We start from the raw sequence: 14,474 nt of genomic DNA, 5'->3' as shown, positions 1-14,474 counted from the left end.
GCCATTTTTCTTTTTCTGTTTTTAATCAAAGCGGCTAGCAGGTCTGTCCTAAGTAAGAGTCCTAGGCAGACTCTGCTTCTTAATAAAGGAAAAAAGGAGGCCTACAATTCCTACAGAATTATGCATTTGACACTTACATTCACTGAGGTACAGTCTTTTGGTTGGGCTGAGAAAGGGAAACAGGATTGGCACACTCACTCCTAGTTGGTGGCCAGAGCTCATGATACCCCCATACCTTTATTGTGGCCAGTATTTGAGTGCAGAGTATGCATTCTGGAGCAGGGTCCCTTTAACAAGTGTTGTGCAGAAGGAGTGTTTGGCATTCTCATCAGCTTGGGGAGATCTCTCTCCTAATGGTACCTTCTGTCCACTGGAAGCAGCTTACTGCTAACATTGGGACTCTAGTCCTAACCTAGCTGGTCCCAACTTCTAGGATGTAGCAAAGCTTTTGTGTTGCCCTTCCGAGTCAGTGGCTTAATTGATACATGCCATGTGGTAGCTGCTTTCCTGTTACAGTAAGTCTAGGTGATACAAGGTTAATGTGCTTGTTAAAACTGCCTTCAGCTGTGTTCCGTACTTCTCATCCTTATCTCTTTTCTCCTGCCTGCTTGCCTGCCTGTTGGACTACTTGCTACCTAGGGTGGCAGATGAAGCTTTCTACAAACAACCCTTCGCTGACGTGATTGGTTATGTGTATGTTGCTTAACTACTAACTCTGTTTGCTAGTCAGCTAGGTAATGAGGAGGATCAGAAATAGTGGCGAATGTCTCAAGGTGACTTCTGAATATTTCAGGGCAGTACGAGCTAATATGAGTAAACAGTCTTTACTTTTTGGACTGACTGATCTGCAGTATGAAATGCAGTTTTCCTGTGAGCATCCCATACACTGCACAATATCCAGCACTTTCAGATTAAGTCATGGAGCATACATACCACTGGAATTTTGGTAATGACTTTAGTAGTTGTTAGTTGTAGGGGTTTACAATTGTTTCCAGGCCAGTGAACACAGCTTAGCAAGATGCTTTGCTGGGTATGTGGGTTAGTGTCTGCAGTCTCATATGGGCGCTGTATTTAGTGGTAGTCACTTCCACAGAGCAGCACAATGTTTAATTCTGCATTAACTGTAATAGGCACTGAGCTCCTGATCTGTGCTGATTTGCGTACATAATCAGAAAGATATTCAAGCAGTGCTTGCACCTAAAGGTCCACAGGTGAAGGAGGGTAGAAAGGAATCACCTGCCATAATTCAGGGTAGAAGTGATGTGTGCATGTAGAAATAGGATGCTATTAGAGAACAAATGAGAAGTTCAAGAAGGTGGTATTGGAAAATCATTATTAGTGGCTGGGAGAACATTTAGGAGCAGCTCTGTGTAGACATTTTGCCAGCCTAATGGATCAATGAGAATACAGCCATTTCAAACACCAATTTGTATGCTAGTTTTCATGGGGTGAAAGGATTACAGTATTCATTTGCTTGTTCATGTATTTTAATTTCTTCCCTTAATTTGTAGACTTGAATTGAAAGATTGCCATGTCACAGATTCCAAGGTGGCACCTTTAGAAGGTGTATTGATGAGCCATGGTGTGGCTTTGAGTGTGTTAATGTTGAAGGTCCAGTGTGGAATTCATTACCTAACTGTAGGTGGATGTAAACCAAGACTTGTGAAATGATGGATTTACAGGTGGTGTTTGACTTTTGTGAAGTCTACTGGAGTTGATTTGGTAGATTTTTCCACTAAAACTCTTTTATTTTCACATGTCCAATGCAAATGTGCAGTATAAGTGCTGCAGAATAAAATTGGCAGCCTGTTTCCTGAATGTAGGCTAAGCTACTAGTGCATGTTCAGCCAGCTGATCATCTGCATTAAACTCATTCTCATTTTCTATATCTGACTTAAACTTTCTCTCCTTGTTTCTTTTCTTCTCTTCACCTTTAAGCACAAACATAAATCATCCTTGCTACAGCCTAGAACAGTTAAGTAAAAAAATCTTCACTGCCCCTTAAAAGTGTCATGTCACATAAAGTAGCAGTGTTGTAGTGACCCTTGTCTTCAGTGGTGTCTGTAACCTTACCATCCCTGTGAACAGTGCTGAACCCTCATGGGAGAGTCATCTTCACTGCTTTTTCTGTACTGCTTGTTGGAGTAGATGGATTTGGTTTGATCTCTTGATGCTTACTGCTCTTGCACTCGGGCAGCTACCAGGGCCTCACAGTTCATGTAAACTATATGCTGGAGTGTTATCCCTGCATTGAAGCAATGGTGTTGGCAGCATAGCAATGACAGAAGGATACAGCTGAGAAGCCACTGGCACTAACTTGTACATAATGGACAAAGCCTCCTTAGAGCCTCCTCAGGGTGAGAGCAGGGTAAATGTGTTTATCCTGTGAGCTGACCTCAGATGAAGTCATCTCCTCTGCCAAGATCTGCTTTAGTCTATAGCACCCAGAAGCATGGGATTCATGACTTAAATTCCCATTGATTCATGCTGCTTCACTACAGCACTGGAAATAGTCAGCAGATGGTTTTATGATGGCCTGTAGGCCTTGGAGCTGATTTAAATCCTCAAATGGAATCTGTTTTAAGACATGCTCGCAGGGAGTTGTAAATTTCCAGTTGGCAAATGTCCAGTATAAGCCATGAGGTGGCAGAGACTTAACCTAGTTAAGACTCGGGCATTTATCCATAAAATGCCTACGTAGGAGTAACTTCCTGGCAGTTTGTGTGGTGACTCCATAGGCAAAGACTCAATAACTATTCTTAAAACCAAACACCTGTATTCCAACATTTTACACAGCAATCCTCTGCACTGCTTGTGCATACCATACTACAGCAACCTACTTTCATCTCCAGGGTTGGGGCAGTGGGGGCTCAAGTAGCCATAATGTCCACAAGCAGCTGTCAGGTCACATTTCTTATGAAACATGCTGAAAGAAACTGCATCCTGTAAGAGGGAAGGAGTGACTTATATGTTGGGCATTAACACAAGGTGCATTGCATTGCTTTTAGGGCAGCTGAAGAAGCCTTTGTGAATGATGCAGAAGACATTTTTCCAGGCACTGAGTGGGAACGTGTGGCTCAGCTCTGTGACTTTAATCCCAAGTCTAGTAAGCAGGCAAAAGATGTGTCCCGCATGCGTTCAGTCCTCATCTCACTCAAGCAGGCTCCGCTGGTTCGCTGAAGAAAAGCACAATGAAAGCACTACAAATGCAATATCTTAACCTTACTCAGAGGAGCTGTTTGCAGTAACTGGATTAATTGTTTCAATGTTTTTTTGGACCAAACCTCATGCTGTATCTAGAACTGATCATTGTTTGATTGCATGTTCTTCCTCATGTTTCCTTTCTGTGTCTGAAATGGGAGAACCTCCAAAACTGTAGTCTCTGTGCTATTGTGCACTGAGATATTACTTCCCACATTACTGATATTAAAGATCTATTAAACAGCAAAATGTGTTGGCTTTGGTTGAACTAAGGTCTCCTGCTCCCTTTTGGCAGGGATGTTTTAATTGAGTGTGAGCAAACATTTTTCTTAATTGTGACTGACCAGCCAGAAATGCTCCTGGTATCTGAGAGGCTGTCCTGGTTATCTCTGTAACCTTTCTCAAAGCTCTTGAGAGCTTTAGTTTAAAAACTGCTTCCCTATCCAATTTATCACACAAGATAGAAGTGCTAGGAAACTGGAGCGGCAGGCTTGTTAAGGAGCTTATCTCACTTCTAGCAGAACTGAGGACACCACCTTCTGCAGGTAAGCAGTTCTGTGTAGTTTTCTGCTGTCACTTCAGCTGCAGATCTTAGCCTGGAAATAAGGTACAGGGCACTGAGTAGTTAAAGCCTTTGATATTCTACTGCGTATTCTATACTGCCTTACTCAATGCTGGCTTCATATTCAAAGTCCTGTTGTGTGGAGGCTGTTTGGGTGTTTTTGAACTGTGTCCCTACTGACTCTAGCAGACGCTTTCTCCCACCAGGGTGGTGGACTGGATATTTGGAGAGCAACAGAAAGGAAGACTTGCTCTTACTGCTGCTCATCTACTGGGTTGGAACTCTGTCTGCCACGGTGTTTGAAACAAACTGATCCAGAACTGTGTTCTGCTGCTTCCTTGGCTCTCTAATCTCACCCAGCATTCACAAGAGCTGTATCCTAGCCTTGCTCTGGTGAGACTTACTGTAGCGGTATATCTAGAAAGATAGCTAGATTTTGTAGATTCTCTCTTCTGCCTTAATTTTATCTTCAAGTATGCTAGCTCACTGCCTCCCTCCTACCTCCTGTATCAGTGCTGTCATCGAATCACAGAATGGCTGAGGTTGGAAGGGCCTTCTGGAGGTTATCTTGTCCAGCCCCCCTCTCTAGCAGGGCCATGTAGAGCTGGGTGCCTAGGACCATGTCCAGATGGCTCTTGAAGATCTCTCGGGAGGGAGACTCCCCACCTCTCTGGGCAACCTGTGCCAGTGCTTGGCTACCTTCACAGTGAAAAACTGTTTCCTGATGTTCAGAGAGAACCATCTGTGCTTCAGTCTATGCCTGTTGTCTCTTGTCCTGTCACTGAAGAGAGCCTGGCTCTGTTTGTGTTTCATCCACTCCAGGTATTTGTACACATTGATGAGGTCCCTTCCTGAGCCTTCTCTTCTCCATGCTGAACAGTCACAGCTCTTAGCCTTTTGTTGTAGGACAGAAGGTCTAGTTGCTTAATCATCTTTGGGGCCTTTTGTACTGGGGAGCCTGGAACTGGACCCAGCACTTCTGGTGTGGCCTCCCCAGTCAAGTGGTGTTACTAGTGCTCTGCTCAGACTTTCTGTGTCTGAGAATTATTTTAGATACTTTGGGCCCTGTGACACTGACCAAAAGAATACTCAGCATTATTTGGGCAAATCTAAGCCCTTGTCTGTGCTTCTGAACACTGACTTGTTTCCTTCAGAGGTCAGCATCTGTCACTTTTTGTGACTTCACGTGACAATTCTGTGCTACCTCTGGTCTAGTTGAGTGTAGTCATTCCTCTTTTTGGTGGCCTTAATTTCCCACTGTTGCTACTTATCTCCACAGCATATAGCTGATGCAGAAAACTGAGTCAGTCAGTGGAATCTGGAAAAAAAAACTGGACACTTCTTACCCTTCAAGCAAATCTGGAGGTGCATGTGCACAAAGATCTCATGCAACATTGAAAAGAGAAGCTGCGTGCTCCTGCTGAATACATCCTGGTATAGAAATTGCTTTGTTTACCTTGTGATTGGGTGGCAGCCAGCACCCAGCCTGTCTGAAATGATACTGAGCATTTGTAGAGGAGGAAGCTGGAGTGGTCATGGGTTCACGAGGAAGCAGGGAGCCTGAAAATGATGGTGCTACACCTTCATCCTTCTAGCCTGAGGAACATGGGCTACAGTTTTGGGTAGCCATAAACCAACATGCTATGGCTTGCCTGTTTCTTGCTGATTTTTTTTTTCTGAGCAGCTAAGAAAGAGGGAAATGTATAATTTACTGGCTTGTATTTTAGAATGGACAAGGTGGGTGTCTGTTGTCTTTGCCAAAAGAGGATTCCTTCGTTAGTACCGGTCCTTGCGGCAAGCTTGTTCCTGCATAGAATGGTTGCGCTGCAACAGTATGCTGTGGTACTGGGCAGTAGTGTGCCTGGGGCTGCAGCAGATCTTTGGGATCCTCAGATGTTCCAAGGTTACTGACAACCCAGGCGTTTGTGGTCCGACTTGGTAGGGGATGGTCCATTTTAGTGTTTGGTATGTTCTAGTCTTAAGAAAGGAAGGGCTGCTCCCCACTGTTCATCAAGGGAGTGATTAGTTAGATCTTGCATCAGTAATGCAATTTTCACTGACAATTATGTACGATTGCAGTGTTGCAATGCTGTTGGCTGCAGCTACAAGCACACATTTAGTCTTTAGATTTGTGTGGCTGTTTACTGGTCACAGCTGGTTACCATGTGCGGAAATTTTACCTGGCTCAAGGCATGAGGTATGGATGAGGTAAAATCTTACTAGCTTTCTAAGAAGTGCTATATCCATACCTACCAGAGAGTTGTGAAATAGCAATTAAAAGAATCTTTAGGGAAAAATCAGGGTATTTCTTCAAACTTTAACCTTAAATAGAGTCTTCATACACTTTTTGTTTGTAAGCACAAATTTGACACTTTTTGCATTTAAAATTTGTCATGTTTCATACAAAAAAAGCTGAAAGATGTAGTATCTGGAACACTTGAAGATACAGAGGTACAGCAATGGTGGTCTAATAGTAAAAGAAAGGCAGAACTGATGTGGAGATGTGTTTTATCTTTTAAACTAGTGGGGAATAATGTGTGCTTTCAAGCATGCAAAGCTTTCTTCAGCAAGTAGTAACAGCCTAACAGCAATCTGTGATTTGTTAAGGATACAACTGATAACTGTGTAAGGTCAGGAGGGCTGAGAACCCAAAAGCTTCACTCAGTTATGACAGCAGCAGAAAGAACTTCCTGTATTGGTATTCTCATGGCCTTGCTCAGTCTCAGTCTTCATCTTGTTTTGTGTGAACTTGCCAAACGAACCAACCCAGAAGTGCCACAACTGTTTAAGCAAGGCTGTCTCCTCTAGAATCTCACGAGCATTTTTAGTTGTTACTAAAATACATTATGTGCCCACAGTGCCAAGAATCTGCTTTCAGATTATGAAGCAAATATAGCTTGGTGCCAGACTAAAAGAACTGTACTAAATACAAGGTTTTAGCACCTACACTTCAGCTGCCAAAGCACTATTTCTAATGTGCCTTTGATAAACCATTTTACAAGTAGAGTTATCTGGAATGGTCCAGGGGTTGTACAGTCCAGGTGTTTTACCCTTACTAATGCCTGTGAATTCTCCACAGCATTTGAAAGGGACACAGCAAGCAGATTTCACTTGATGCAGACTGAATCAAGGAGTATAAACTCCACCTGCTCTTTACTGTCTGTGATGTGTTTTTGTGATACAAACTTGACATTGCCTCCATTGGTAATATGTCCAAGTTTCTGACAATTTTGATACACTTAAATGGAGGAAGGACAGTGCTTCAAGACCACCAGAAGGCTGAGGCATTTGTTAATTCTGAGTGTCTAGATGGCAGATCCAAGACTCAAAATACTGAATAACTGAACTTGCTACTCAGGAGACTAAAATGAAATTCCAAACCTTGGTGCTGTACTGATTAGCTATGGGGCTTGCAAAGCATCAGTAATGATCTGTAAAAAGACAGCTAGCAAAACTCAGCTGGCCTCCTCATGGTCCCAAGTCCTGGCTGGTTTGGTTTCTATGCTTACACAGAGCTGTTGTGGGCAAAGCTGTCTTTTTCCACCAGATGTAAGGATATGCAATGCGGTATAGGGAGTGGTAGAGGTCTTACAATTACAAGCTACAGCACTAAGAACTCCAGTTTTAAATCATGTTCCAGCCTTTTGGCACTCTGCTGTTCAAGTATTGCTGGTGCTTGCTCATTGCAATGCTGATTGATTATAAACAAGAACATCCACGAGGAGTCTCTTCCTGCCCAAACTTTTGAGTGTCATGCAGTTCTGCTTAGAAGACTTGGACAGTGGAATCCCTGCTAAGGCTTCAGCAGTTAGGATATAGAACATGCTTACCATACACACTGCAAAACCCAATCTCCTACTCCAGCAAGTAGTATGAGCAGATGCTGCCAATGCAGGTGACGAGAAGGCACTGCTCCTTTAGGCTCTGAAATGCTGATAATAGCTGGGGAAAGAGTTCAGCTGTTGTCATGTGCTTTCGCTCCCCTTCTTCCCTCCCAGTAACAGATAACAAGGCTGGTTTGCCATCACTGGAGCCCATGACTTTCACGGTATGGGCTGCTCTGAAGGACACGGGGCCAGCATGAAGTAACCAGATAGCACAGTACTGCAGATGTTCTGTGAACATCTGATGTTTGCTCCCCCTGGGATTGGATACAACTGGGAGCTAGTGTCCATAAAACCTCTGGTCCACCATAAAGAACCTGAAGTGCAATGGAGGTTTCTGAACAGGGGAGGAAGAAGAAAAAAACAAATAAAATCACTATTATGCTATTAATTTTTTTAAAAAATTTATTTTATAAACCCACAAACTTCTCAGGGAAAACTGCAAGGACTTCTGTACCACTTGCACGTATGTAGCAGGTTCTTGTCCAGTTGACAGAAAAAACATTTTCAAAAACGTTTGAAGAACCGTTTTCTTAACAGGACTAGACGTTAAAGGTGTTCAGAATAAAACTTTTCAAGTGTGTTTTAGTCTTTCATGTTTTCTTTATGCCTGCATCCACCTTTCAGCTGCTAGGGAAAAACATATCTGGAGTCCAAAACATCAAAAATGTAGAGCTTAAGGAGGTCTGGAAAGCAAAAGCGTGGTCCCACTTTTGGTCAGGCATTCCTGGTGCTGCTAGATGATGGGAAGATCAAATGACGGGGCTCCTCTCTGTTAGAACCTCAAAACTGTTACTCCTGACCTGAGCTACTATCACTGTAGAGCACAACCAGTTTTTCCTTGACCTGCTCATGGGGCTACTGCTCTGGTATTGACTTTAGTGGGAATCACCAAGTAAACCAAGCCACACAGGAAAAGGAACTAAGAACCCCTGGTGACATAAAGCCTATTACAACTTTGCAAATGGTTAAGAGACAGTATTTGCTGGTTCTGAGTAAAACTATGGTAGAGAGAATTTATGCGCAATTATTCCTGGACACATCAGGAAGGAGATCTGATGGTGTTTCTTAAATCTGCTATGGAGATGCGAGTTCTCAATAATCATTCCTTGCGGAAGGGAGGATGAAGTGAAGGCAAATTGTGTAGATTACGTCCCAGAATTAGCCAGTAGAGTGATTCACTATACGGACAGCTATTCAGTCCAAGATTATTGTACAGCAGAGGGCAATAGTTGCATAAGGTTGTTTCATTTTGGTTGGAGCAGTTCGAGTGTGGAAATAGCCCCTTTTATTCCCCTGTACTAGTACATTACTGGGTTCCTGAGAGTATCATCAGCGGCTGAATTAGATGTCAAAATAGGCCATTAAATGCAGGTCAGAGGATGGTCTTGTGAATTCCTACACAGGTAATCTTCTTTCTGAGACAGCTGATCAGTTAAATGGGTTTGTTTTGTCTGTTTTTCAGTTTCTCCTTCTGTCAGATAGTTATTACTACAGTGTCTTGAAAATGTGCTAAAAAGCAGCTCGACAAAGTATCAAGAACTAGTTAAAGACATAAACCATGGTTTAGCTAGGCAAGCCTTCACTGGTATTTGACATACTTTGGTTGCAGGCTTTTGAATGTGTAGAAGGCGAGGATGAGGCTCAAGATCTGACTTTCCATCCTGTGAACTGATGGTAAATGCAGGTCAAGAACAGTGTACCTGCAGCCGCCAGAACTGCTGAGGAGATGCACTATGTCACTCTGTAGTGAACAGTTTTCTTGAAAGGTAGAGTTCTTATGATCAGATCTGTCACACAGCTGAATTTCAGCTAACTGGCTACCAAAGAATAGAGTCCCTTCTCTGCTAACTTGGCAAACAAAGTAGTAGACTAAGTCCCTTGAGAAAACCCCAAACAATAAAATTCAAGTAATTTACTGTTGACCATAGCCAGAACACAAAGATGCTTACTGCTACGCTTGTCAGTTTATTTGGACTGCTCTGCAGGCTGTAAGCTCACTAGACCACAGTCTTCATATGCAAAACTTCTAAAGGTGATATAAAAAAGGACTGCCTCCACCATGTCCTTCAGGAACCACAATTTCTAGATGCTGCCTTTCTGTTGGTAGAGGCAACTTCCCTCGTTTCCAGACACTGAAATGACTACCTGCTATTGGCAGCTACATCATATTTACTTTGTGGGTGGACGCCTGGAAACTGAAAAGCTGGTCACATTGTATACTTCTCATTTCACATAGGTGGGAAATGAGATATGGATCCCCAAGTGTTAACTATAATTTGACACACCATACACATTCTCCCCACCATACATCAAGATAGGCTAATAAACAATTCAGCTACACTTAAAGCAACATATGGACTTACCAACAGAGGTGATTAAGAACAACAGAATTGCACATTAATTCCTATGGAGTCAAGACAAAATACAGGAAAAATACAAAAAAGATAATACCTAAGTTAGGAAATGCTGAAGTAGTCACTAACTATTTAGAACACTACTCTGATTCAGTAGCTGCTCTTATCAAAGAAAAATTTTGGGCAAAGTATTCCCTCCACCCATTAAGAATCTGAATATGCTATAGCTATAATGCTTCTGCATACCTAGTATATTCTACGTGTAGTATAATCCAGTACCAGGCTAGCAGCTCCAAGAAGAGCAGGATCTGCTAGATTTGAGACCACCACATCCACAGTTTTAACAGAGGCCAAAGCCTGTCGATTTATCACATCTTTGACAGCATTAACATAGTGGCTAGCTAGAACTCCAGAAAGGATCACAAGAGAGGGGTTCATGGTGTGCAGAATGTTCACAACTCCAAGGCCTAATGCTGTCCCAGCTGAAAAGATAAAGTAAAAGGAAATTAAAAAAAGCAGTCCAGGCATCAGGAGTTGAAACTGGTCTGTTAGCAGCAAATAACACTGCCAGGGAAGTGTTCTATTCCATAGGGTACACAGTTTTGAGTTTATGTTCTCAGACAATACGAGTTTTACTTTTGAAAGAAAAATTAATGGCAAAGAAAAAAAGGCAATTTTATTGCACAATAATGCATTATCCAATGATACATATGTGAAAGACAAAACAATGCATTACCACACTTGTAAGCTAAAAGAAAATAGGAAAGCATTACTCTACCAGTGTAATGCTATCAGCTATGTATGAGAAAGAGGACTGTTTAAAGCTAGTAAAACAGTAAAATATTCCATGTAAAGTAATATGTAAATTCCCTTTGCTTACTCAGACTAGCTGTTCACCTGTCTACAATGAAATGTCCCCAAATTTTCCAATGTGAGAATGCTGAGACGTCACTTTTTTTAAGCTGATCTTTGCAGAAGCTTTTAATCTTCTCATTTATTGGAATAGAGACTTTTAATACATGCTTCTGCTCACATTCCTCCAACATTTATATTTAACATTTCATGACCATTAGTAATTCTTATGTAGAGATGGCCTCAATGTGCAGACCTGTGTTTGTAGTGTTACAGTGCATTACCATTTCTGTATCCCCAAAAATGTAACCACGAGAGGGTTCCACCCTCTGGTCTATGTTCTCACCTGTTCTGAGAATGCTGTCTGCTTTTGTGTTCCCAAGTTTAGCTGCTTGAATGAGATGTGCAGCACTAACAACCTCCTCCTTCTTCATTGACATTCCTTCTACTAAAAGCAGATCCTCTGTTTGAAGAGCAGGAGAGAAAGAGGGAAAACATGGTGGTGGTGAGTCAAGAAATGGAGGGTGACAAACAGGCAGCTAAGATCTTTACATCTCTTTTACTTGCATACTGAAACCTGAATCCTGAGCAATCTGTCCAACTCTGAGTTCAGCCAAAGCGGTCATATCCGTATTATTCAGGGACCTACTTGTAGGCATCAAAGTCAAACAGTTATGGTAATTTGCTAGTCTTGTCATTCCTGAAAGTTAATAAAATAAAATACAAATGTTCTCAAACTTATTTAAGACTAAGAAGCTATTGCTGAAAGACAGTCACTGTGAAACCAAACCTCACAGAATGCCTGTCAGATTACTTTACAGCATGCTTAAAAGGGAGAGACTAAACTCTACTACACGCTCCTGGTAATTGTGAGACCAGTGGTTCCAAATTTGGCTTGCCTGCGTATTGCCATCACTGAAAAAGAACTGTATTGTGCTACGCAGGTTGTGGCAGCTCCTGGGTTGGCCATGCACAGGAATCCTGTCTGGTTGCCTGTACACCTATTCTCGTCTCTTCCTAGAAAAAGATGGCAGGTCTGTTTTTCTTAATATCATCCTTGCAAATTTCTTCCTATTCCGCAATTTAGTAATGAAGTTTTCAAAAAATAAAGTACATAGATACCATCATGCAGTTTCTTAGCTTCTCTCTGTAATGCTATTCCAGAGGCATATGCTTCTATACATCCTTGACTACCACAGAGGCACTCTGGTCCATCTAAAGATACAACAATATGCCCAAGCTCAGCAGCACAGAAAGAACTGCCGTGGATCAATTCGTGTTGATGAATGATTCCACCTCCAATTCCTGCAAAGATACGAAAACGTCTACGATTAAAAAAAAAAAAAAAAAAAAAAGTACAGTTTTGAAAGGTCACAATTCTGCAGGACATTTATCTTGTCTGTATTAGAATAAGCAAATGTCAAATATGTGCATCAGTGGTCTTTTATACTGGAAACTAAAAATTACTGGTTATTGAAGAACTCTTCTCTGTTCGACACACCTAATAAGCAAACTCACAGCTACCTCCTATTTATGTATGTATCAAAATGCTATATAATGCTTCTCCTTTCTTAAAAAGCCTATGGATGGTACTGAACTACTGTGACAGGTCATTTAAGCTTGTGAGTTATGCTCTTTATGCACAAAACTAACCTTTCACAGAGCTTAAAATTTTGCATTTCAGAGGAGATGTTTTAATGCTGTATTTAGACGGCTAAACCTGTGTGCTGAAGAGCCAGGACAGTTAAATTTGCAATCCTCTGCTGCCCCATCCCAAACCTTGGGAGGAGGATACATCAGCTAGTTATTACTTGCAACATTCTAAAGGACTATATACTTAACAAATAAGAAAAGCTACCCCATATTTGCATTTGAGATATAATAAGCATAATCACTCATATTCAGTTGCTTATCTTCTAGGTACATATCCTGATCGGACTTGTATTTCTGCAGCTGGAAGAGAATTAAGCTGTAGGACTGAAAAAAAGCAAAATTACTCTAGCTACAGTTGCTCAGATTTTCCTTGTTTTGAAAAAAATCGTTGGCTTGCATAGCTGTACCAGCAGACCTTCTTTTATCAAGAAGGTTATACTATGCAAAAGGTTTCACTTGACTGAATAAATTAAAAAGTACTTTAAAAGAAACAAATATATATAGTGGCAAAAGGATTTTTGTTTTAAGAACCTAATATATTAGGGTTTTCCAGTTACGGTGGTGGTGTTTATGCTTTTAAGATCAGCTAAGCCTCTTGAGTGATGGTACTTGTATTCTGACTTTGGGTTTCACTGAACTATAACATACCCACCTGTACCAGTAATGAGTGTTACAAAATTTTCTACTCCTTTTCCATGACCAAATTTCCTCTCTGCTAGAGCAGCACAGTTTCCATCATTGTCCACCCAGACTGGCAGGTGCAAAGCATCAGATATTGGAGTTCTGAGATCCACGGAACTCCACTCCTGAATGAGTTTTGTAGAGTGAAGCACAATTCCTTCTCGGGGATTTACCCGTCCACCTGTGGAAATACCTGTCCCAAAAATATACAAGAGAAAAATCAAAACTAAGTCTGTGTAATACTTTAAGTAAAAGATCTATTTTTCTCTTTGCAATGACAAGTATTTTTATTCTAATACTAGGCTTTGAAGCAGAGTGTGAAAGTAAAAATTTCTAAGTATTACTGGCAGTGTGATTTCTGACATCTAAAGATAATTCACAGAACTCCATTGCTGTAATCATGATGCACCCAGTATCTTAAGACTAACTAGATGGTAATGGTTTGTGTTAAGAGAGTTAATGTCCCTACTTCAGACAAGACAGCAGCAAAGTGCTTAATACCTGTGTTTCTTTTTAGTCATGTATGAAAGAGATGCAATAGCAAACTCTTCATCCTCTTTTCTCTACTGTCAGGTCCAGAAAGATAACTTAAATACTACCTAATAGCAGTAAATAGATAGCTCTCACAAGTACCTCTGTGCCACATTTGTATATAGATCTAGGTCTCATTTGGTTTAAAATTTGTGTTTTGTAAAAGTGGGGAAAAAAAAAATACTCTGTAACAACTTCTAGTGTTCTTTGGGCCTGATAGTCTTTACTTTCCTGCTCATTTTCATAAAGATGTTTTTAATATAAATGCTTTGAGTGAAAAAAAACACCAAAAATAACAAAATTGAAACTAACTGCAGAGCTGTTGCAGTCTAGACTTATTTGATCATCAAGACAAAAGATGCTGAAAATTATGATTTTTTTCTCAGAGTCCTACTTTTTAAATCACTCTGCAAACCTGTTTATTAGTGGGAGTTCTTCAATTGAAGTTACGCTCATGTAGCTAGTATTTTGAGTGCTGACAGCAGCTATATGCTAAAACTAAAACTTTTTGTCATTGCTGTTAGTAGCCGTTTCTCCTTATTCACTTCCAATGGTTATTACTTGTTACCCTTACCTATGATAGCTGGAAGAAGGCCAGTGTTACTGATAAAATGTCCAGGATTAAGTCTAGCCCTTCTGCTTAAGTCTTGCAAAAATTTCTCCAAAGGTATAGGAGCTTTCCATCTTATGATTATGAGCCTTAAGGAAATGAATAGAATCTAATACATTTATTATTCCCATAGGAATTGTATA

The 14,474-nt window shown here is 41.1% G+C and overlaps 2 protein-coding genes across 9 annotated transcripts in view; one reads left to right on the top strand and one right to left on the bottom strand.

Annotated features, from left to right (window-relative positions):
* Positions 1-14,474, top strand: part of CLTA (clathrin light chain A) — a 39,979-nt gene that overhangs the window by 11,184 nt on the left and 14,321 nt on the right. The window contains exons 5-7 of one of the 4 annotated variants that reach the window (XM_075411777.1): positions 640-693; positions 1,939-1,974; positions 3,009-3,450. The exons of 1 other annotated variant lie outside the window; for it this stretch is intronic. In XM_075411777.1, coding sequence (XP_075267892.1) covers positions 640-693; positions 1,939-1,974; positions 3,009-3,180 — 262 coding nt within the window. In that variant the 3' untranslated portion in view covers positions 3,181-3,450. Of the gene's footprint in view, positions 1-639; positions 694-1,938; positions 1,975-3,008; positions 3,451-14,474 lie in introns of those variants that run through there. 2 more of the 4 variants (XM_075411778.1, XM_075411780.1) reach the window with 2 other exon arrangements.
* Positions 8,017-14,474, bottom strand: part of GNE (glucosamine (UDP-N-acetyl)-2-epimerase/N-acetylmannosamine kinase) — a 33,759-nt gene continuing 27,301 nt past the window's right edge. For all 5 annotated transcript variants that reach the window (XM_075411773.1, XM_075411776.1, XM_075411775.1 and 2 more), the window contains exons 9-12: positions 13,162-13,383; positions 11,979-12,161; positions 11,203-11,319; positions 8,017-10,486 (exon numbers count right to left, since the gene is read on the bottom strand). In XM_075411773.1, coding sequence (XP_075267888.1) covers positions 10,251-10,486; positions 11,203-11,319; positions 11,979-12,161; positions 13,162-13,383 — 758 coding nt within the window. In that variant the 3' untranslated portion in view covers positions 8,017-10,250. The remainder of the gene's footprint in view (positions 10,487-11,202; positions 11,320-11,978; positions 12,162-13,161; positions 13,384-14,474) is intronic.

The sequence above is a fragment of the Opisthocomus hoazin genome, chromosome Z, assembly GCF_030867145.1.
Source record: "Opisthocomus hoazin isolate bOpiHoa1 chromosome Z, bOpiHoa1.hap1, whole genome shotgun sequence".
NCBI classification, from domain to species: domain Eukaryota; kingdom Metazoa; phylum Chordata; class Aves; order Opisthocomiformes; family Opisthocomidae; genus Opisthocomus; species Opisthocomus hoazin.
Note: the sequence above shows the minus strand (reverse complement) of the source record. Positions and strands in the feature narration are given on the sequence as shown.